Raw genomic sequence first — 23,708 nt, 5'->3', positions numbered from 1 at the left:
TCATTTTACAGTATTCTAAGGAATTTTAGTAGTAGGCGTAAGTCTGTATTTTAACAATAAGCAAATGTAATGAATGTCATTGATCATTTCTCCAATTGTGTCAAGTAGATATTAACCAAACTTCAGTGGCTACAAGTCAAAAATTTAATGAAAACTGGTCAGGGGCTAAAGTTACATGGAACTGTTATAGAAATTTATAACAGAATAGATGCTTAAGTAAATGTTACATATTATCATCATCTGATTCATCCTCTTCCTTCAAAGATTCCTGTTAAGAGAAAAATGATATTTATATTTGATTAATATCATTATGTCCCACTTACTAGCACTCATTAAAAATTTATCTAAAAACTTTAAAAATGAAAAACGAATACTTCTTTAGAATATATACAACTGAAAACCATTTTGTGTCCTGAAAACCCTGTCTACTTTTAACCCCCCAAAAATACTTAGTAAAGTTTTTAATGCTGAAGCTCACCTTAGCATATTTCTCTGCTTCTTCCCTTATATCTTTTGGAACAATTTCGTGTCTTCCTTTAGTTACTGTAAATTAAGCCATATATTCAGTTGAATTAAAAATGAGTGTATACTGATTTACAATACCATACAATTTATCCAAATCCTTAGGTAGTATGATTGTTCACCTAAGGTTGTAATACTGTACTATGAATAATAAACAAGATACTTTGTACTAACTTTTGTGTGTTTCTTTCATGTGTGACTAAATGTGCCCAAGTTAAACTATTGAAAATTATGATTTATAAATCCTGAGAATTAATTTACAGCATGATTAGATTCTGAAAATAGCCTATCCTTTAAGCCCTATGCTAGGTAGAAAAAATGGGTGATTTCTCAGTAATACATGAAACAGATATTTCAAAACAATGAACTGTTCACAACTTTAGTCAATTATTAAGAAGAATTTTCCCTTTGATTAACTAACAACCTGTTAATTCTGTTTTAGATTTCTTTATATTAAAAAAGGTAAATTAAGTACTCTATAAGTTTGTCCTGGAATAAGTAAATGTCTAAAAGTAACTTACGTTCACCAACCCAGCTGAGCTCTAGTTCAAAAGCTTTATCTTTAACTTCATCATGTACTATGTAAATTCTAGAACAGAAAAGGAGAAAGTAGCAATTGGTCACCTCCAAACATCTAAGTTCAGGTACCCAGTCAGTACAAATTAGAATGCCCATCTCTATTTTACAAAATTATATATACTTCCTGTAGTCTATTATTATGTACATTAGAAAAGACAAATTACACAGTTATTGATAAAATGAAACCCTTGCTATCTTATAAACAATGAATATACCTATACAATCCATTCAGTTATTTTGATACATTGTTTTAAAACTGAACTATAAAAAACAACAGGTTCAAACAGTAAGCAGTCATTCACTGTTCCTTGTCAGGATATTCATTTTTTTCTTTTCATTGAGCAGATATTTTAAAAAGCAACTTATAAAGACTTAGCAAATGATGCTTTCCTTGCCAAGTTTTTCACAACTTAATAGACGATTGACTCAAAAATATGATGTTCATTTATCCTACCACATTTCATAAAACAAATTTTGAACTGGACCTGGTGTATTTCTTTTCTGAGCTTTCTTTTTTTTTTTTTTTTAATATAGTAGTGAATTACTGAATTTGTGAGTTTAATCTTAAGTTTTAAATGACATTCGTACTGGTAGTTGTACATTATATTTAATTCAGTATAAAATGATGTCTCAAAATAAGTAAAAACCCAACTAACTGGCTATTTTACTATTTTTCAGCACCTTGTCCATTCATTTAGTAACAGTTTGTGTTCCACTTAAGTGGTTCTCACACTGTAGTATGTCACAAACTCAAAACAAGAAGGCGTTGTAGTATAACAAAGTAACAGGAAAAGTATCAAAAATTAAGTATCAGTGTAAAGTTTTGTTTTATATTTTATACTGCTTTACACACTTTACTTTCAGAGGGTCTTCTAAAGCCCTGCTATAATATGAAAGCATCTTATGATTAAGGGTAGCTACTTGATGTCTACCATTATACCTAAACATAATAGTGGTAAGGGCTGACTTCCAGAATGCCTGATTTCATGAAAGACGCTATTTAATATATCATATCAAAATGTTGTAAAATTCAGTGAAAATGTGTAGAAAATAGCTTATGCTTGGCTCTCAACTGAAGCTGAATGAGGGAAGTAAAGGAGGGGTACTGACATTAGCAGGAATGGTGGACAAGGAAGACAAAACCACCAGTTCAGAAAAGATTATCATTTAAATCACATTTTAAAAAGATATATACATATTTTTATTTGTAGGAGCCAGCAAATTAATTTTATTTTTATATGGTGCTGAGGATTGAACCTCAGAAGTGCTAGGTTCAAGCTCTACCACTGAGTCACGAACCCAGCCCTAAATCACACTTTTTAAAATTATATAATTGAGACTTCTGGGATTTTTTTTCATTGCAAATATTATTAGATGTAAAGCAAAGACACTATTACACTAAGGTTACTCACTAGACCTTGTCTGTGTTGTAATGTGGGATGGAGGTGCTGTGAAATCTCAAACATTACAAGTTTTAAATCTCAATAGCTGGCTACAAAGTCAATATTTTAATGAAATATTTAAAATAGCAAATGCATTCTTTCAACTAGAATTATGAGGGTGTTTTTAAAAAAAATTGCCACCTAGGTTTATTGACTGTGCTTACTATTTTAAAAATTATTTATATGCTACTTTTTAATATAAATCATTCAGGTTTTTAAGCTGTCCTTGTTTTGTATGAAGGGGTTATTATCAAGGATTGAACCCTGGGACACTTAATCACTAAGCTACATCTCCAGCCCCCCCCCCCCCCTTTTTTGAGGAAGGGTCTTGATAACTTGCTTAGGACCTCGCCTCACTAAGTTGCTAAGGGTAGCTTTGAACTCATGATCCTCCTGTGATTATGGGGGTTCCCCTATCTTGTTCAAAAAAATTTTATGATGAATCTGAAAAAGTGAAATACATCTTTTATAAAGAAAGCAGCAGATCAAAAATGAGCCAGCTTCACAGATCATGTACAGAAGCAATTAGCTATAAAGTTTGCAAGACCAAGGGTATACAGCTCAACAATAGAGCATATATGGATTCCATAAAATAAAAGCAAGCTTTTTGTTGAAGGCTATCTTTTAAGATTAAATAATGAACTTTATGAGATTTGAGAAGTTAGGAGCTAACAAATGAAGCTGTTAATTTGATATCCAAGGTCTATTACATCTTCCTACCCCAAATCCTATTGCCTAACAGTTCATTTTGTCAAAAGGTATACTTTCCCACCCCATTCATTACTGAAAAATAAGGATATTCATGTCGAGGGTATAGTTCATGTTTAACATGTGCAAGGCACTAAGTTCAATCCCCAAGACAAGAAAAAAAGATTTTCTTCTTGGTGTGGAATCTTAGGATTTTACATTCACCTTCTAAAAATTATACACTATATTATTTTCAAATGAAACAGCCTCTTAAAGAAAAATCACAAGTTATTCCAACTTACATTTTTGCAACTTCTTTAACAACATCACGGCAGGTCATTTCTTTCATCTACAAAAACACAGTATATATTCGTGAGAGAGATTCTTGGATCTAAAACCAAATAAGATAACTTAAAATCCAAAAAGAATAGACCATAAAGTTTCCTGATTCACAATTTAATATTTTTCAATTAACATAACAAATAGATATTCTAGATAACCACTAGTTTTATGTTAAATTTTTTAAAATTTAGAAGCCTCTTTCAATTCATTTATAAGTAGACCCTGAAGTTTAAAAAATTGGAGGGAGAAAAAATCTTGAGTTTGTTTTCACCCAGTTTACTTAATAAAATGCCAAAAATCATACTAGATAGTAGGTACCTATAAAACAGAAAGAACAAAAGAAATTGTTCTTAAGGGATATCAGGGAAAGCTTTCAGAAACTATCAGGAGGATTTAAGCAGGTTCTTAGAGCACAAATTGGATTTGGTTTGATTTCGGGAAGACAAATGTTAATCCACAAAGCAAAAGAGGGAAGCCAAAAAGTTCATTCATATGTGTTTTTTCAGTTAATATTTGAAAATCAGAGTAGGAAAAAAAAACTATTTAGTGGTCAGCAGAGCAATGTGTACATTATGCAGATGCAACTCAAAGATTTAATCACAGTGTTTGAACATACTAGCATTCATATTTTGGATATGTCAGGAGGATGGAAAATGGTGAAAAATACAGAACACTTTTACATTGGTCCAGACTCAAAGTGTGATTCAACTACTACTGTCATTAAATCGGGTTCATTTAATTTATTTTTATTTTAATTTAGAAATTCCGATGCTCAAGTTGTGTCTACAGGACGACATGAGGAAGTAAAAACCATAACATTAAGTTTAAAAACACTAATCTTAGGAAACAGACAAATCCTATCACAGAAAAAAAAAAGGCAACTGAGATGAACTCTTCAAAATATGCATGGATTGGAGACTTGAGAGATCTAAGGAACAAATTCATTATGAATCTTTACAATATGGATTTAAAATAATTTACAAAAGACCTTGAGATTATTGAGGCAATGCATGTTAAATTAGGGGTGAAAGAAAACTAATTTTCATATTTTTACCCTTACTAGGTTAAGTTCTATAGTTGGTGAATTAATTGCACCCTGCACAGGCAAACTTAAGTATAAATCAGAAAAACACATTTTAAATAGAAAACATGTTTTTATATGTTCACAAAATATTTTTTTTTGTAAATAGCTCATCAGAGGTAAAACAGGCTATTGAATTGACGTACAGCAAGAGGTGACAAAAAATTCTTTCAGTAAAGGACCAAACAATACTTTTACTAAAAGTAGCCATAGACTGTGCCTGTATTCCAATAAAATTTACTTAAGAAAGCAGGCAGTGGGCCAGTTTTCAAACCCTAATTTAGTAGTACATGACTTTAAAGTATGTGTTCCTCAAATGAAGTGATTGTTCTAAATTTTTATTTGGGATTAGTTGTTTTCCCGTTTGTTACTTTGGTTTAACCACAGACAAAATAAATTGCTGACTATTCTTACACTTTTTTTTTTTGGGGGGGGGGGTGCTACTGGGGATTTATCCCAGGAGTGCTCAAACCCTGAGCCACATCCTCAGCCCTTTTTATTCCAAGAAAGAGCCTAAGTTGCTGGGCACTAGCGTGCCCCATTGCACCCATACAGAACACTCTGGAGAGATGTAAACAAACTGGTTTACTCTTACACCAACTTATTATGTGACCCTAGGCAGTGTGTTATCCTGGGGTTGGGCTTTAGGCTAAGTAGTGTCCCTAGGTCCTTTTCTCAACTTTACTAAAATACCAAACATGAATCAGATTTCTAGAATTTGACATTAAACAAATGCTAAACACTAACAAGTGTTTTCTAGAATCGGGCCTTAAGTAAGCTGAATGAGTAAGTCAGGTTGTAGTTTAGCATTCATACTGAGTGTACCTGAAAATCTCTATAAAACTGAAACTCTGATAGGTCATATCCTTGTCTTTTAGGCAAAGATCTGATAAGCAAAAAGACTTTATGGCTCCTATTTCAACATAAAGTTAACTGATTTACAGCTAAAACAAATATTTTTAAGTAAACTTTTCATACTAATAGCTGAATTTCTGGCTTATGAGAAAATAGAAAGTACGTAATTTTAACAGGAAAGGCTTCACACCTTGTCTAGCTAGGAACAAAGAAAGAAGCAGTAGAGTACAGCCAGACAGTTTAATAAAAGCTATGTCCCAAAGAAAGAAATGATATAGGAAGAAATATTATATATGTTTTTTATTGCAGTTCTGTGGCATTAACTCATAAATTTTACACTACTAGAATTTTCAAGTTGTAGGGATCCATGAACATGGACTTTGAACCATTATATTAAAAAACTATTTTGGATGAGAGGAATAGATGAATTCTAGATAGGGCAGAGTGGTGGGAGGGAAAAGGGTGGGGCAAGGTGATTAGCAAGGATGGTAGAATGTGATAGACATCATTATCCAAAGTACATGTATGAAGACATGAATCGATGTCAACATACTTTATATACAACCAGAGATACGAAAAACTGTACTGTATACATGTAATAAGAATTGTAATGCATTCCGCTGTCATTTTTTTAATCAATTAAAAAAAAGAACTATTTTGGATTATTTTGAATTAAGCAGTCATCAAATCACAAAAGGATCCATGAGGCAATTCAGATAACATGTTACCAGCTTTCCTATTCAACTGCATAGCAACTTCACAAGGCTCTGCTTTAAATATCAAGCTATACTATTTCCTTGGATTAAGAGGTTTAGTTTGGAGTGATAAATTTTACTTCTAGCAGAATTCAAACGTTAAATATGTGTTACCTGAAGTTTTTCTATTTCTGTCTTTGCAGCTTGCCTGGCTTTGCCAATGGCGCAGCCCCAATAGCCCTATTTTTAAAAAAGGAAAAAACATTTAATCGTTTAATTAGTATACCATCCATTTCAATAATCACTACTGTTTCTACTTAAAAACTAATAAAAGGATGTTAATACCTTAAAAGCCAATGTGGACAAAGATATGCAACATTCTCCTGAATATTACAGTGCTCAAAAAATTTCAAATACCAAATCCTTCCCTACATGCCTTTTTTTGTGATGCTGGGGATCAAAACCAGGCTTTGCATGTGCTATGCAAGTGTTCTACCACTGACCTCCAGTTCTGTATTCAGTTGGAGTTTTTTTTGTTTTTGTTTGGTGCTGGGGATTAAACCCAGGGCCTTGTGCATGCAAAGCAAGAACTCTACCAACTAAGGTATGTCCCCAGCCCCTGTATTCAGTTTTAAGACACTGCTAATATACTAATGAAAGAATCACATTTTAAATTTACTGTGTATTTTCTCTAGCATATGGAAAGCCATAGGTTTTTCCTCTGCCTCATATGCATAGGTTATTATTGATGATAAAAAAGAAAACATTCCTTGAGTGAGTTTTAAAGAAACTAAGGAAATACTACAATAGAATTTTAAATGATTCAAGATTACTCACATATGAAACACCTGATGGGTCAATCATGTAGAGCTGTGCACCATCATTCACACTGTAAGATCCTAACATGAAACTGCATTTAAAAAATCATTTTAAAAAGTCATTCTTAATACCATAAAAAAAAATTCTAAAAAACTTGCAGTGATGTAAGTACAATTATAATTTCTATAATAAATTACTAATATACGTAAAATTCATAGTAACTTCCTTTGGTATGTTGGGTTCCAAATTAGTAATATCTAATATATACTATAAATTCTCATGTGGGTTTTTAAATTTGTATTAAACTTTCCGATGAAACTATCTTGGCAAGACGGTAGAAAAAAGTAATTATCAGTGAAAAATAGAACTATGGAGAAGGTCTTAGAAAGCATCAACACTCAAAAGCCATGGGAATAAAAATCCTGACTGAAAGTCAACTTTTCAATGCAACTTTTTCCATCTTTCATTTCCCAATATTTCTCCACTTTTCTGCAATAATCAGAAATGGCTCAGTTTTATAGGCTCAACAAACTGAAATTAGGCTATTAAATGATCATATGAATTACTGATTTTCTGACATTGTGATGTATTTGCTTTAGAGGTTACTAATCTCATCTTACCTCTTACATTACATGCAGTTAATCTTTAACAGCAAACTATCCAGTTCTCACCCTTTCCATCATTTCCTTCCATCCTCTACACTACTATGACTTATCTTTCAGAATATATATCCAATTGTCATTATTTTAAAACCCGTCAACATTTTCTTCATTAGAACTCCTTGCCATGGAGCACAACTTCTGTAGGACTGGCCCTTCCAGCACCTGCTGTATCATCTCTAAAACCTTCTCTTAATCTGAAATGACCATGTAGTTTTATACTTTCATACCAATTCCTTTGCATCAAATACTCTTCTCCCATTCCCCCTATTTCTCATACCCCTTTCTTTGCCACCTCTCCAGAAAAAGGCATTTGTTTCCCCACTACACCTAATACATATTTAAGGCCACTTTACCTGTAAGGTGTTTCATCTATGTCCCTACTTCCTTGACTGACTCCTAGCACCCTCCCCCCAACAAAAAGAAAGAAGTGTTTCTAATTCAGCTATTGTTCTGAAAAGAAAAGGAAGGAAAGAGAATACATGTGTGCTAGATACATATTCTTACTCCCTTAAAAACCTCAGAAAAGGCTGGGCACAATGGTGCACGCCTGTAATCCCAGCGGCTCGGGATGCTGAGGCAAGAAAATTTTGAGTTCAAAGCCAGCCTCAGCAAGAACGAGGCACTAAGCAACTCAGTGAGACCCTGTCTCTAAATAAAATACAAAATAGGGATGGGGCTGGGGCTCAGTGGTCTAGTGCCCCGGAGTTCAATCCCCAGTACCCACCCACCACCCCCAAAAAACATAGAAAAGTAACTGATGAACTAAGAGCTCAGCTGAAAGATTAAAAATGAAAAGTATTTTATACAAAGTATTTCAGAGTAATTCAAGTGAGAATTAACCAGTGTTAACAAGTTACCCACGATGTCTAACCTATTGCCAGTGGAACAAAAGTCTCTAATTTGTCTTCCTAAGTAATTTAAACATGGATGCTTATGAACAACTCAATGGTAGGATTATAACTAAGCACTAAGATCTCAATGTTTTATTTTGATCAAGCATGACTGACTTTTAACAAAAATGTTATTAACTAACAGTGTTCTTTCATTTCAGGAAAATGTAGTTTACTAGATGACAACCATATATGAATATTTACACATATTCCAGATCTTGGCAATAGAATCCCCACTTTGCTCAAAAGTAAACATACTAGCACTAATAAAAATTATAAAACAAAACTTGTATGGATTCATTACAGACTGTAAACTCCATTTAAAAGCATTTTATCTAAGTGTTTAAAGTGTATCTGATAGACATTAATGAGAAAACCAAAGTATAATTAGCTATCTAATGTCAACATGGAATATATTTAAAATCACTATACAATTTCTGGGAATATAAAAGCCTCAGCACCAGAGCATTTATTAATCAGTTATAATTATGAGTTTATTATTATGACCTCAAATCTCCTGATCCCTTTCATTATTCAAATAGTTTTTATGTATACTTTTAATATCAGCCCTAATACTTCTTGGTAACAATTTATAATCTGAAATGTATAAAAGGCCAACCTGCAGAAAATTGATATCTTAGTACAGATCTGACTTTTTAAAAAATTATTATTGGTTGTTCAAAACACTACAAAGCTCTTGACATATCATATTTCATACATTTGATTCAAGTGGGTTATGAACTCCCATTTTTACCCCGTATACAGATTGCAGAATCACATCGGTTACACATCCACATTTTTACATAGTGCCATACTAGTGTCTGTTGTATTCTGCCTTTCCTATCCTCTACTATCCCCCCTCCCCTCCCCTCCCTTCCCATCTTCTCTCTCTACCCCATCTACTGTAATTCATTTCTCTCCCTTGTTTTTTTTTCCCCTTTCCCCTCACTTCCTCTTATATGTAATTTTGTATAACAATGAAGGTCTCCTTCCATTTTTCCATGCAATTTCCCTTCTCTCTCCCTTTCCCTCCCACCTCTCATCCCTATTTAATGTTAATCTTTTCTCATGCTCTTCCTCCCTGCTCTGTTCTTAGTTGCTCTCCTTATATCAAAGAAGACATTTGGCATTTGTTTTTTAGGGATTGGCTAGCTTCACTTAGCATAATCTGCTCTAATGCCATCCATTTCCCTGCAAATGCCATGATTTTGTCATTTTTTAGTGCTGAGTAATACTCCATTGTGTATAAATGCCACATTTTTTTATCCATTCATCTATTGAAGGGCATCTAGGTTGGTTCCACAGTCTAGCTATTGTGAATTGTGCTACTATGAACATCGATGTAGCAGTATCCCTATAGTATGCTCTTTTAAGGTCTTCAGGGAATAGTCCAAGAAGGGGAAAGTTTTTTCTCAGCAATAGAAACAATAAGAGAGGTAAATAGGGAGCCTACATCCTGAGAACAATTTTTTACTCCTCACACTTCAGATAGAGCCCTAATATCCAGAGTATACAAAGAACTCAAAAAATTAAACAATAAGAAAACAAATAACCCAATCAACAAATGGGCCAAGGACCTGAACAGACACTTCTCAGAGAATGACATACAATCAATCAACAAGTACATGAAAAAATGCTCACCATCTCTAGCAGTCAGAGAAATGCAAATCAAAACCACCCTAAGATACCATCTCACTTCAGTAAGATTGGCAGATCTGACTTTTGATAATCTCACAAATTTCATACCTGCAGCCAAAAGGTCTAACAGCACTGTAGAGTGTGTAAGCATGTACATACATAGCCACTCTGTCTGCAAGATGCTAAGGAGGAAAAAAGAAAACCTTATTAATACATTTCTTTTACTGTTCAAAAGGTTCCTCAATATGTTATCAACTTACTTTTAGTGGAATGTTGTAGCCAAAATTAGATCTAAAGTTAGAAGCCTCTTCTCTTGCTATGTCTGCTAAAGAACGAGCATCTGCCAACAAACCTGCTACAGCCTGAGGGGAAACAAAGTACCAATTTAATAAACACATTCCTATCACAAATCAAAAAGTACAGTTATTTATAGGTTTACATAATAGTGCTTTAACAAGCATCATATAAGTTTGGGCTTTAGATCTTTATGGGGCACTTTGATGCTTGGAATTACATTTGGAATTTTTTTTTTTTAAAGAGAGAATTTTTAATATTTATTTTTTTAGTTTTCAGCGGACACAACATTTTTGTTTGTATGTGGTGCTGAGGATTGAACCCAGGCCGCTCGCATGCCAGGCGAGCATGCTACCGCTTGAGCCACATCCCCAGCCCTACATATGGAAATTTACTAAGTATAACTTCAAGTTGCTGTGAAAAAAGTACTATGAAAAATCAATAAAGACCATGAAATGAGGGTGACAGCATCCAATATGATTCCAAACTATATACAGTTGTTTAGTTTTGGTTATTTATTTGGTATTGCAGAATGAACCCAGTGGTGCTTTAAGATTGAATTAGCCTTTTTCTTTTTTTCTTTTTTTTTAATTTTCTTTTTTTAGTTGTAGAGGGACACACAATATCTTTGTTTATTAATATATTTTTTATATGGTGCTGAGGATAGAACCAGTGCCCCACACATGCTAGGCAAGCACTCTGCCACTGAGGTTTGGTCCCAGCCCCTGAATTAGCCTTTTTTATTTTTTTGTTTTTGAGACAGGATCTGACTAAGTTACTTAAGGCCTCCCTAAATTGCTGAGGCTGGTCTTAAACATGCAATCTTCTCCTCTGGCCTGCCCAGTCACTGGGATTACATGCATTTGCCACCATACTCATTGAAATGTATTTTTTTCAAAATAAAATAAAAATCATATTTTCTTAAAAATATCTTCTTTGCATTTTTCCCCCCTAACAACTACTATGTTTTTAGGACATATACTAAGTTGTTTGGACTTAAATATTACTTTTTAGCTAGTGAAGCCATGGAAAACAAATCACAGACATTTAAAGTGCCATCAACCAACAAAGTTTGGAAACTGCTAGCTTAGATTCACAGAATTGAAAAGTGACATCAGGATCTTTAACATCCTTTTGTTTTACTGCAACCTAATAAATTGGTAAATTCCTAACATATTGAGCACTTATTACAAAACAGTAGTACTTTGCAGAGGAGGAAATAAGTATTTAGAATAACTTCTCCAAGGTTATCACATTTTATTATAGTTCAATCAGTTATTTCAAAAATTTCATCATTTAAAAAATCTTCTGTTGCTTTGAAGAAAACTTACTATGAAGTCTAATACTCTCAAATTACTTTGAAGAAGACCTCTTTTGTCTAACCTCCTTCACGGTCCAAATTTTTGCCAATTTCCTTTTTTTTTTTTTTTTTTTTTAAAGAGAGAGGGAGAGAGAGAGAGAATTTTAATATTTATTTTTTAGTTTTCGGCAGACACAACATCTTTGTTTGTATGTGGTGCTGAGGATCGAACCCAGGCTGCACGCATGCCAGGCGAGCACGCTACCACTTGAGCCACATCCCCAGCCCCGCCAATTTCCTTTTTAAAAAATGCTGTTAGCTTCCTAGCTTCACCTAACAAATGGGACAAAGTTAAAATTTTTTTCTATCACCAAAGTTTTCCCCAAAAAATATACTTGAACTTTTTCTACTAAGTAAAAGAATACATAATGCACATCCTACCAGCTAAGGTATAATCTGACAAATTTTATCAGAACACTTCAGTTTCACTGACAATAATAAATCTGTTCAGAAGAGAAACAGCATTCAGAAAAAAATCATCTTTGAAGAAGAAAAAAAAATTAGCCTTATGTTTGCTGGTTTTATTTTGCCAAACCTTTTGTGTGTGTGCACACTCAACACTACATCTCAATTCAGGAATACCAAAGTTATCAGCAAAAGAAATGAGTTTTATAATGTGTCACTGCAGAATAGGCGCTGGAGTAATAGACCCAAATTTGAATCGCAATTTTTCTCCACAAGCAGCACATCTGTTTTCTCATCTGTATACCTTAGCTGGATTGTCGAGACTGAGATAATTTATGTATCTAGCACACATGTATTCTCTCTTCTTCCTTTTCTTTTCAGAACAGTAGCTAAATTAGAAACACTTCTTTCTTTTTGTTGCGGGGAGGGTGATAGTTCTTACTGGAAAAAATCTGACATGTAACTAGGATGACATCAATACATACTGATAGTATATTTATGGCTTGGCTTGAACTTGTGCACTGCAGTACTTCAGAAGACTTAGATACCAGCTGTAGGTAGTAACTTACAGTGATGCCCATGAAGCCATTAAAAAGGATGTGTTCACTTGTCTTTTTTTTTAAAGAGAGAGTGAGAGAGGGGAGAGAGAATTTTTTATTATTTATTTTTTAGTTTTTCGGCGGACACAACATCTTTGTATGTGATGCTGAGGATCGAACCCGGGCCGCACGCATGCTAGGCAAGCACGCTACCGCTTGAGCCACATCCCCATCCCTTTTTTAAACATCTTTTCCTAGTGCTCCACTTTCCTATTTTCTCTGACACCAACTTTATTGTGACAGTGATTTCCATAAGGGATACAAAAAACTAAACACTCTTTGCCTCTCAGCATGTACCATCTCTACTGGTGATCAGGGCTGCCAAGATTTATTTCTATACATACTCCCCCCATTTTCTCCTCCTTAAGACAACTTGGTTTTTCACATTTGTTACTAAGGTTATGAGAATCTACCTTTTAGACAGTAAAAGGTAACTCAATGATTATTTTTGTGGCTACTCACTGATCTACTTCTGACTTAATGTTCCTAAAATCACATTTTATTATAGTTCAATCAGTTATTTCAAAAGAAATTGGACAGAACAAAGAAGAACAGTTTAAAAGGTGACCTTACCATTCCAACATGCCGATCAACATTAAAAAGTCGTTTATTGGAACCTTCTTCATAAAGTTTAGACAGCACTAATTTTTCTACTCCAAAGACAACACCATCTTTACATCTGATCCCAATAGCTGTACTGAAACAAAAAGAAAGTCAATTTTTTAAAACTAAAAAGAGAATAAACAATAATTTTTTAAGAAATCACAAAACTAGGTAAAACATTTAAAAACTAGCAAGGGAAAGCAACCTAAACTATGATAAATTAAATTTATATTAATGAATATCATGTGAAGCCCCCCAAAATCTAAAATATCAGTTGACAAAAATATTAATATATAATTTTAAAAGTGCTAACAATACGTATAATATGGCACAATGTATGTATAACATGATAGACATGTTATAAATTACTTTTCTATGAATAGTATATGCGGAAAAGATAAAGTGAATAATCTGGGTGGAAGGATTACAGGTTTTGGGTTTTTTTTTTTTCAGTGCAAGGGATCAAACCAAGGATCTAGCATATGCTAGCCAAATGCTCTACCATTGAGCTATATCCCCAGTTCATGATTTATTTTTCTTCTTCCTTTGGCTCATCTGTTTATTCCAATTTTTCTGTAATCAACATGTACTAGAACTAGTAAGTATTAAAAAAAAAAATAAAACTTACATGCTACAAATGTTTAAGATAAAAAGATCTTAACTTCAAGTAAAAGGTGGAGAAATCATGATGCTGTTGGAAAATTAAAATGTTAATTATTTTATTTATTTTTTGGTACCAGGGATTGAACTCAGAGGCACTCAATCACTGGGCCACATCCCCAATCTATTTTTGTATTTTATTTAGAGACAGGGTCTCATTGAGTTGCTTAGTGCCTTGCACTTGCTGAGGATGGATTTGAACTCATGATCCTCCTGTCTCAGCCTCACGAGCTGCTGGGATTACAGGTGTGCCCAACCTGCCCAGCTAAAATGTTAATTATTTTATTTTTATCCTTTTTAATAAAGGTAATTCTGATGAGGAAACCTAATTGGACAAATTAAAAACACTTGATTTTATAGTTTTTCTGTAAAATTATCTCAATTCCTCTATTTCCGATAATTGCATCACCAAGTTTTAATCCTTATGTTTTCATTTTTTATCCTTTATTCCCATATTGAGCTATTATTGATTTTTTTCCTTCAAAATTTCTCACATGTCCACCCCTTTCTTACTAGCACTAGAATCCTTATAATTTCAGGCCTAGATTACAACATCTTTTCTTCTTCATCTTCTTCAATTCATTTCATGTAACATGAGCAGCCTAATATCTAGTCCTATTTTAATGTCATTATCATAATCTTAAAAAGTGGCCCATAACCTAAAAAAGTGAGGAAACCTGTCAGTTACAGGTCTCTTAAAATCTGATCAAATTTCCAGGCATGGTGGTACATGCCTGTGATCCCAGCAACTTGGGAAACTGAGGCAGGCGGATCACTCGGTTCCAGGCCAGCCTCAGCAATTTAATCTCCAATAAAACATACACACACACACACACACACACACACACACACACCAAATGATAAAATCATGGTGTTTCTTCCCAGGGGAAAAAAATTATCTAAGAATTCAGCTCTTCCCCCTGCCCCTCAACATTTTTAGATGCCTTCAATGCCCCTATCAGGTTGAAAGTCCTTTCCAAGCTTCCTAGGTAAAAATCCAGAGAATCTAGCAAAGTCAACTGGGCTTAATTTCCTGTTAAGAATCTTATTAACCTCACTGCCATGCCTCCAACACTGTCATGCCTCCAACACTGTCATGCCTCCAACACCTATACTGAAATTAACCTCACCATCATCCCTCATATTCACTTCTGCCTCAATCAAGTTATTCTGGGAGCTAGGGTGCACTTCCTCTTAAATAACTGCATATTTAAATAAATTTCCACAGACATATGCAATATACTTGAACTTAAGCCAATTCTTTTTTCCTCACTGTTGAGAATCTAAAGCAATTTTGATTCTAAATCAAAAGTTCTCGGGGCTGGGGATGTGGCTCAAGCGGTAGCGCGCTCGCCTGGCATGCGTGCGGCCGGGGTTCAATCCTCAGCACCACATACCAACAAAGATGTTGTGTCCGCCAAGAACTAAAAAATATATATATATATAATAAAATATTAAAAATTCTCTCTCTCTCTCTTAAAAAAAAAAAAAAGTTGTCGACATGTAGTTTGGAAACTTTCTGAGAATCTGAGAAACTTTTAGAGATAATATCCATGAAGCCAAAGACCTCATTTATACCTATCCACTGTGTGGGCATTTGCACTGATAATACAGAGCAGTGGTGGGTAAGGCTGCTGGCATTTTAACATGAATCAATGCAGTGACCACAAACAATAAGTGTAAACTACTTAGAAATGTATCCTCTGTTCTGCTATCACATATTTAAAAAGTTGCTTTTAGTTAAGAATGTCCTTAATGAAAGAACACTTAATTTAATCTGAACCCTTGAGTTCATCACCATCACCACCACCCCACCAGCAAAAACCACTGAGTTACAGACCTTTTTTGTTTTTTATTTTGAGACAACCCCAGTTCCTCCTGCCTCAGCCTCCCAAGTAGCTGAGATTACAGGTATGAGCCACCCAGCAAGTATCTGTCTTTTTAATATTCTACTAATGAAACTGGAGGCAAAGTGCTGTTAAAGACAAAAATACAGGCACCTCAAGACAAAAAGCACTAGTACATGGGTTGGTTTAGTTTTGTTCTTTTGAGTTGTGAATTTTCTTATAGGATTAAATGTCTGACCCAGAGCTATTCACACAGAAGGTGATATACCCAGGGGTTATTCATTTTACAGAACTAATGACAGATAAACTATGGTTATTTACATTTAGTTATATGGCAGACAATTTCCCTAAAATATATAACATGAAACTGTTACTTCAAGGGAAACTGACAGAATTTCTTGTCAATGACAAAAATTGAATTTTCAAGCAAAAACTGAAATTTTAGAAAACTTATATTCACCATTATAAAAATTTTCATCTGCTTCCCAATATTTACAAACTTTCAAGTTGACACTGGTGGTGGTGATATTAACAAATGTGATGTTTTGATAGTTTGTATAATTTGGGACATCTGTTGTAACTCTATGAATTGTATTTTCCAAATGACCAAGCCAGGATGGTACAAAGTCATGCATGACAGTCCACTGCATTTTAGTGTAACAAAGTAGGAGTTTATTGCTTCTAGACTTCATCATTACCATCAGTTCTGGTGTAGTATTAAAGAATTAGGTCCATAATTATCTGAAAAGTCTATTATACTCCCCATTTTCCCAATCTGAGTGAAGCCTGATTTGCTTCATGTGCTTCAATAAGACATAATAGGTAGAACAAAGATATGAAATCTAATTAAACTTTTAAACTAAGACTGATATTTGCAAACCTGTAGAATAATGCCTTTTTTCTCACTGATTTTTGTATTTTGAAACAAGTTATTTTTTCATTTATTGTTATTATTCTTAATATGCAATTGTGCAGATGTAGCACTTAAAAATTTTCCAACTGTGTTACATATATTTCGTTGTTATGGGAAGGTTATGTAAACTAGGTAGACATCTTACATCCCAATTTTACAGAGAAAAAAGGCAACATTCAGGGTCTAGGGATATGGCTCAATGTACTGTAGTATGCAGAGAATGCCTGAGGCCCTGGGTTTGATCCTCAGCACAAAAAAATAATAAAAAGTTACATTCATAGAACCAACAGAGAAACCCCATATTCAAGAAAAAGAAAAAGGAAACAAAATGTCATGCCTTTTTAGGTTTCAGTTCCTAAAAATATTTTTATTTACTTAATATATTTATTTACTCCTGTTTTCTTAAATGTAACTGTTATAAATATTTAGAGGTATTTTACAGAAAACGAATTCCTAATATATACAATTCCTCACAGCTAAGCCTCAATTTTCAAGGCTATACAGATGGTTTCTATATATCCCTAATTTTTCTCTTAGTCAAGACTTAACTTTGTTTTTACACCAGTGAAAATGCAAGAATACGGGGCTGGGGTTGTGGCTCAGTGGTAGAGTGCTTGCCTCACGTGTGTGAGGCACTGGGTTCGACTTTCAGCACCACGTATAAATAAATGAATAAAATAAAGGTCCATCAACAACTGAAAAAAATACTAAAAAAAAAAAAAGAAGAAGAAAATACAAGAAAACAAAGGAGGATGTTTTTCTGTAACTTGGTTAAGTCTCTCCAGCTCCTTGTTCCAAGAACCCAAATTTCTTTGTCAGCCAGAAGAAAATGTCATTTTTTTTTTTTTTTGACACAGAATCTCACTATATTGCCCAGGTTAGCTTCAAACCCCAGAGCTCAATTGATTCTCCTGCCTCACCTTTTCACGTACCTGGGAATACAGATACATGCCACCATATCCACCAACTTTTTCTTAAAATCTGAATTCTAGACAGGTACAATGGCACATGCCTATAATCCCAGCGTCTTGGAAGGTTGAGGCAGGAGGATCACTAGTGCAAAGCTAGCCTCAGAAACTCAGAAAACCTGCCTCAGAAAACAAAAAGGGCTGGGAATATTGCTTCCTGGTAAAGCATCCCTGGGTTTAACCTTCAGTGCCAAAAAAAGTTTGAATTCTATCAGGCTTTGTAAAGAATGACAAACATACTTCAGTCTAAAATTCTTAGGTTTTTTTTTTTTATTATACTATCAGATACCAATAGCTTGTAGTACCGATAATATCTCTAATAATACATTTAAACACAAAATTCAGCACATTTATTACAAATACCAGGAGGAGTTAAGATTTAATTTTTGCTCAAAAATTTTAAAAATATTTCATAAACCTTTTGAAATTCATGTTCCTTCATTCTACCACTCAAAAGATAGTACATAAAATGAACATTTGCTCATTAAGTACTAAGGGTTTCCCATGTGTCAACACATGCAAAAACAAGTAACTACTCAAAACAATAAAAGACATAATAAAGTAACAGTACCCATCAGGAAAAGATCTTCGCAAATCCCCACCTTTTGGAGAGAAGCAGTAGAAATGGAAATTGGTGGGGAGGTGGGGGTGAGGGAGTCTGCTGAGACAAACGTGAATAACTGCATATAGGACTTTAAAACACAAAATGCATGAGAAATTTAAAAAATAGGACAACAGATAAGAAACCTAATGGTCAAGAAAAACAATGGTATCAATCAAGAATTTCAAAAAGGAAAATGGGCTGGAAAAGATGATAATAAGTGTAGATTTATACACTATATTTGAGACATGGATATCTAAGGAGAATCAACTGGAAGTATAGAGTCGGTGCTCATGGAAAAGATCTGGACAAGAAACTGTAAATGTATAATAAATTATTTTATGGAATATACTTTTATGTGCCACAGTACATAATAGCCTAATTACAAAACATTAAAAATTAAAATATTTACACCTGGTTAAAACACATTTACTTCAAGTGAAACAAGTTTCTTTTTTTTTTTAAAGATAGATAGATAGATAGATAGAATTTTAATATTTATTTTTTAGTTTTCGGCGGACACAACATCTTTGTACGTGGTGCTGTGGATCGAACCCGGGCCGCACGCATGCCAGGCGAGCGTGCTACCGCTTGAGCCACCTCCCCAGCCCCGTGAAACAAGTTTCTTACCTACTATTTTCCACAGCCTTCATAGCATATTCAACTTGAAAAACTCTTCCATCAGGAGAGAACGTAGAAGCTGACAGGTCATACTAGGGGAAAAAGCAACAACAAGCTTATAATGATTTACCTTTAACAGTAACAACCATACAACTTTTTGTTTTTCTAAACATTAAACTGCTTAACCAGCAGAACTCTGTTACATCCCATCAGAAACTCTGCTTTGATGAAGGGGAAGCCTGTCAAAACAGCAATAGTGGCTAATTTACACAGCTTAAATTTCTACTACTGGAAAGTAAAGGATGCAAGTCCTTAGAAGAGGTCAGAACTTCTTTCACAGAAAACTAATTTTTGAAAAACTTAACACTGGGCTGGAGTTGTGGCTCAGTGTCAGAGCACTTGCCTCGCACATATGAGGCACTGGTTCAATCCTCAGCACCACATTAAAAAAAAAAAGAAAGAAAGAAAAACTTAATACTGTGTTATGGTAGAAACAGCACTGAAGTCGTGTGTGTGTGTGTGTGTGTGTGTGTGTGTGTGTATGTGTGTGTATTTTTTTTAAAGATGCTAAGGATGGAGCCCAGCAAGAACTCTATCACTCAGCTACATACACAATCCAGTCAGAGCACTTAAATTCATAGCTGTACCACTAAACTGAAGAATCAGGTAGCATTCATAAAATATTTAATAAGTATCAATTACATGTGAGTCATTACATGCAAATACAAAGATTATCTCTCATTCATAAAATCCTTTTCTTTAGAATTGAACTAGACACAAACAATTAAGATGAAGAAAAAACAGTGAAGTGATAGAAGAAACTATACAGACTACTTCATCAGGGAAGGTCTTGCTGGGGCAGTTATACTTGAGTCAAATCTCAAAGACAAGAAAGTAGCCACTTATGATATGGAGAAAACACAAAGAAATCTAGCCTAGCCAATAAAAAGAAATACAGTTACTGCATCTTGATCACCACTAGCAGTGAAGAAATGAAAACACTATGCCAGTGAAGGAGAGATAAGCCAAACAATAATGGGTCTTCCAAGCTGGAGTATATAGTTTATCCTTTATTATAAATGTAATGAGAAGTTCAAATAGGAAGGCAATATGATTTAGTGTTTAAAATGTCACTCTGACTTCATGTGGAAAATGAACTGTACAGACAACAAGACTGAATGAAAAGACCAAGTATTCCAAAGATGATGACAGTGGCTTTGACAAGAGAATAGAGGCAAGGGAATATGTTTTTAGAGTTAAAACAAAAACTTTGCTAATGGACTGGCTCTGGGCTGAAAAAATAAAATAAAATAAAAATGAATCACACATTTCTTTTTCACTTGGATCATTCACTAAGGTAAGAATACAAGAGATGAAAAACGGCAAGATGAGAAAATTTAAACTCTACTTTGGATAGGTAGTATGGAAATGACTATTAAACATCAACAAGACAGAAGTAGCAAAAAAGACAAATATTAGTATCTGGTGTTCTTCAGAAAAGTGAAGACAGGAGATAAACCTTCAATATTGATACTTTCTGAGTCTCAGAGATCATTAACTCTGCCACTGTCAATACTAAAATATATCAAATGATTATATTACCAATTATTTCTAAAAGATTTGCAGAATGAAACATTGTTAACTGAAGGTCATATTAATGTAGTTGCAAAACTGATTTTCTACAAGATGCATTACTAAGCATTAACTTATCCAAAAACGTATGACATAACTGCAACATTCCTAACTCAATTGTTTAAAAAGTTTCAAACATAAACACCTGTTGTCAAAATTGGAATACCAGTATTTGGGCTAAATGCTAAGTATCAAAATCTTGTAAGCAGGAATAGATGCACTGATGAACCCATTATTCATTGTGTCTAATGCAAATAGCCAAGATAATTCTTATTTAAAAAAAAAACGCCTTTCTATATGGATAAGTATGAAAGTAGCAAGCAAAGGACCGCACATACACAACACATTTAAAAAGTGAAATAGGAAGCTGAACAAATCCAGCTCCAAAATCTTCAAATTATTAAAAGTCAGAAGCAGGTGGCGCATGCCAGCTACTCTGGAGGCTAAGGCAGGAAGATCACAAGATCAAGACCAGACTGGGCAGTTTACTCAGACCCTTTAAAAATTTAAATTTTTTTTTTTTTAAGAGAGGAGAGAGGAGAGAGAGAGAGAGAGAGAGAATTTTTAATATTATTTTTTAGTTCTCGGCGGACACAACATCTTTGTTGGTATGTGGTGCTGAGGATTGAACCCGGGCCGCACGCATGCCAGGCGAGCGCGCTACCGCTTGAGCCACATCCCCAGCCCCCAAATTTAAAAATTTTTACAGGGTGAGGGTGGCAGAGTGCTTGTTTACCATGCGCGAGGCCCTGGGTTCAATCCCGAGTACCACAAAAATAAAGGCAAAAGCAGTTAAGCCGATAATCACTGAAATGTTTACAGTACTAATGCCTATAAGGTGCTACTAAATAATGTGTACATGAAAGGCTGCGTCAAAGGAAAAACTGATTCATCAGACCCTTTTTCTTAGTAGTTCCGTCCCAAAAGGGTTTCCATGGACTCATACACTGAGTGTACTTGAACGGAAGATATAGAAGGCCTATGAGTCAGCAGCAGCCTAACAACTGCAAAGGCGGTCCATAGACAGCGTAAGTCTCAAACCATAGAATCCCAAGATGCAGTGTCTCGGCGGTTCTCCAAGGCGAATTGTTGCCTAAACCCTTCACACACTATTTCAGGGCCCACGAGCTTCCACTTTCGGTTTCCCAAGCGGCTTAAGAAAGTGACTCAGCAATCCAAGGCCATTCCAAATCTTACTGCTGCTTGGCCAAGCTCGCTACAACTAGGCTGATGGCTTTTCTAAAAGTCACCGACACCTGAGAAGCGGGCCTAGAACACAGCGATAAAAGACCGCCGGCCTCCAGGCGGCCACAAGCGGCCCACCCTACCCAATGCAGTCCCAGCGCACCCCGGGTCTGAGACGCCCCCCACGCAGTGTGGCCGAGTTCCCTTCAACGCCGATGCTGAGACTGCAATAACCCACTGAGGGATAACAAACTCACCCCGGTGCCGATGGAGCTCATCGTGCTAAAACCACCGGGATGTGTAGAGGTTCCAGGCCCAAAGCACTTCCCCTATAAGCTCCGCACCGCGCAGACTAGTAACAAGCCCTCCCATTGGCTGCAATTTCAACCAATAGCCTTTTTCTCTGCCGCTGGTTCCGCGGCCTAAAGGATTGTGGGAAAAGGAGGGGTGAGAATAGGGAGTGGCGCCCCTGGGTGGAAGCAATAGGCTTGGGGTTTGGTGGTTAGGGGAAGGTCGGGGTTTTTTCTTCAGTTGCAGTGCTTTGAGACACTTTGGGTCATTGGGTCCTTTAAGAAAGTGCTCTATTTCTTTTCCCAGGAAAAATTTATATTTTATATTATCTCTTTCGTCTGTCTTGAAACAAACTAGGAAAGATGTTCCTGTACTAAGAGCTAAGAAAGCAGGAGGGGAGAGTTATCCCTTTGTCCTTGACCTCTTAGTTCTGACCCAGATAATGATGGTATTTATTTCACTTTTTGTTTTTTTTTGTTTGTTTGTTTGTTTTTGTACCAGGGATTAAACCCAGAGTCGCTTAACCACTGAGTCATATCCCCAGGCCTTTTATTTTGTGACAGGGGCTTGCTAAATTGCTGAGACTGGCTTTGAACTTGTGATCCTCGTGTCTCAGCCTCCGGAGCCGTTAGGATTACAGGATTGTGCCACTATGCCGGCTATATCACCCTCTTAGGCCTTCGGAAGGAAATTGCATTTTAAGGGTATCATATGATAACTTGAAATTTTACACAAGTATTCGAGCCCTTCCTATGAGTATAACGTTTTTGAGTAAAGGAAAAGCCTGATTCAGGAAATTTATTGAGCATTAATAAGTTAAAAGTACTTGTCTGAACATTGTTAATAAAATGGTGAACGAGATATATTTCCCATCCCTAGTGGAATTCTCAATGGGAAGAAACAGGCAACAAAAATAAATAAGCAAAATAGTTCTATAAGTGGTAGAAGATAAAAATAGTGAGTTAATAGGCGATGGACGTGGAAATTTTAGGGCTGGTGCTCAGGAAATGACTTTCTGAATGGGTAATTCCAGTCTTCTTTAATCTGGAAACCTGGGAAAAGGAAAGGCTTAGGGAATAGGCACTGGACAAAATTTGGCTTTTTCTAGGAACTGTCATGTCAGTATGGTCTGTCAGAGATTTCAGTGCGGTGAGGGACAAGGGAAATCAAAGATGTAGACATTAGACCAGATCTTGTGAATGAATATTAATATAATGTAAGTAAAAGGCCGAAAGCAATTGTTTTAGTTCTAAATACTAAATTAAAATGCAGTGTGTTTTCTCCTTTAAGACAAAACATAATTTTACATAACCATAGTAAAATTATGAAAATCAGAAAATAACCGAGCATGGTAGTTTACATCAGTAATCCCAGTGACTTCAGAAGGCTGAGACAGGAGAATCCCAAATTCAAGGTCAGCCTTACCAAGGCCCTAGGCAAAGTATAGAGATCCTGTCTCAAAAATAAATAAGTAAAAAGGATTGGGAATGTATAGCTCAGTGGCAAAGCACCCTGGG

The 23,708-nt window shown here is 35.1% G+C and overlaps 1 protein-coding gene across 6 annotated transcripts; it reads right to left on the bottom strand.

Moving 5' to 3' along the window:
• Positions 1 to 130: 130 nt before the first annotated feature.
• On the bottom strand, positions 131 to 22,300 carry PSMA3 (proteasome 20S subunit alpha 3). 6 transcript variants are annotated; one of them, XM_081291532.1, is made up of 11 exons: positions 22,158 to 22,300; positions 19,093 to 19,175; positions 13,444 to 13,567; positions 10,473 to 10,574; positions 10,321 to 10,394; positions 7,041 to 7,113; positions 6,378 to 6,443; positions 3,533 to 3,579; positions 1,044 to 1,111; positions 479 to 543; positions 131 to 268 (listed from the first exon to the last, which is right to left on the bottom strand). In XM_081291532.1, the coding sequence occupies exons 1-11, from the start codon at positions 22,176 to 22,178 to the stop codon at positions 224 to 226; spliced, it is 768 nt and encodes a 255-aa protein (XP_081147658.1). In that variant the 5' UTR covers positions 22,179 to 22,300; the 3' UTR covers positions 131 to 223. The 6 variants fall into 6 exon arrangements, with proteins under 6 accessions (XP_081147658.1, XP_081147659.1, XP_081147662.1 ...); XM_081291533.1 differs by having other exon boundaries at positions 13,444 to 13,562; positions 19,097 to 19,175; XM_081291536.1 differs by having other exon boundaries at positions 13,444 to 13,562; positions 22,158 to 22,214.
• Positions 22,301 to 23,708: the final 1,408 nt, after the last annotated feature.

The sequence above is a fragment of the Spermophilus citellus genome (genome assembly GCF_964194105.1).
Source record: "Spermophilus citellus genome assembly, chromosome: 4".
Classification (NCBI taxonomy): domain Eukaryota; kingdom Metazoa; phylum Chordata; class Mammalia; order Rodentia; family Sciuridae; genus Spermophilus; species Spermophilus citellus.
This window is presented reverse-complemented; position numbering and strand designations above follow the sequence as displayed.

Excerpts from the sequence above, each read along its gene's own strand:
- PSMA3 (XM_081291532.1), bottom strand. The coding sequence starts at position 22,178 with ATGAGCTCCATCGGCACCGGG. Across the intron at positions 7,114-10,320 it reads GTTAGACCTTTTGGCTGCAG|TTTCATGTTAGGATCTTACA; the intron begins GTATGAAATTTG and ends TTTTAAATGCAG. Across the intron at positions 269-478 it reads AAGCAGAGAAATATGCTAAG|GAATCTTTGAAGGAAGAGGA; the intron begins GTGAGCTTCAGC and ends TTCTCTTAACAG.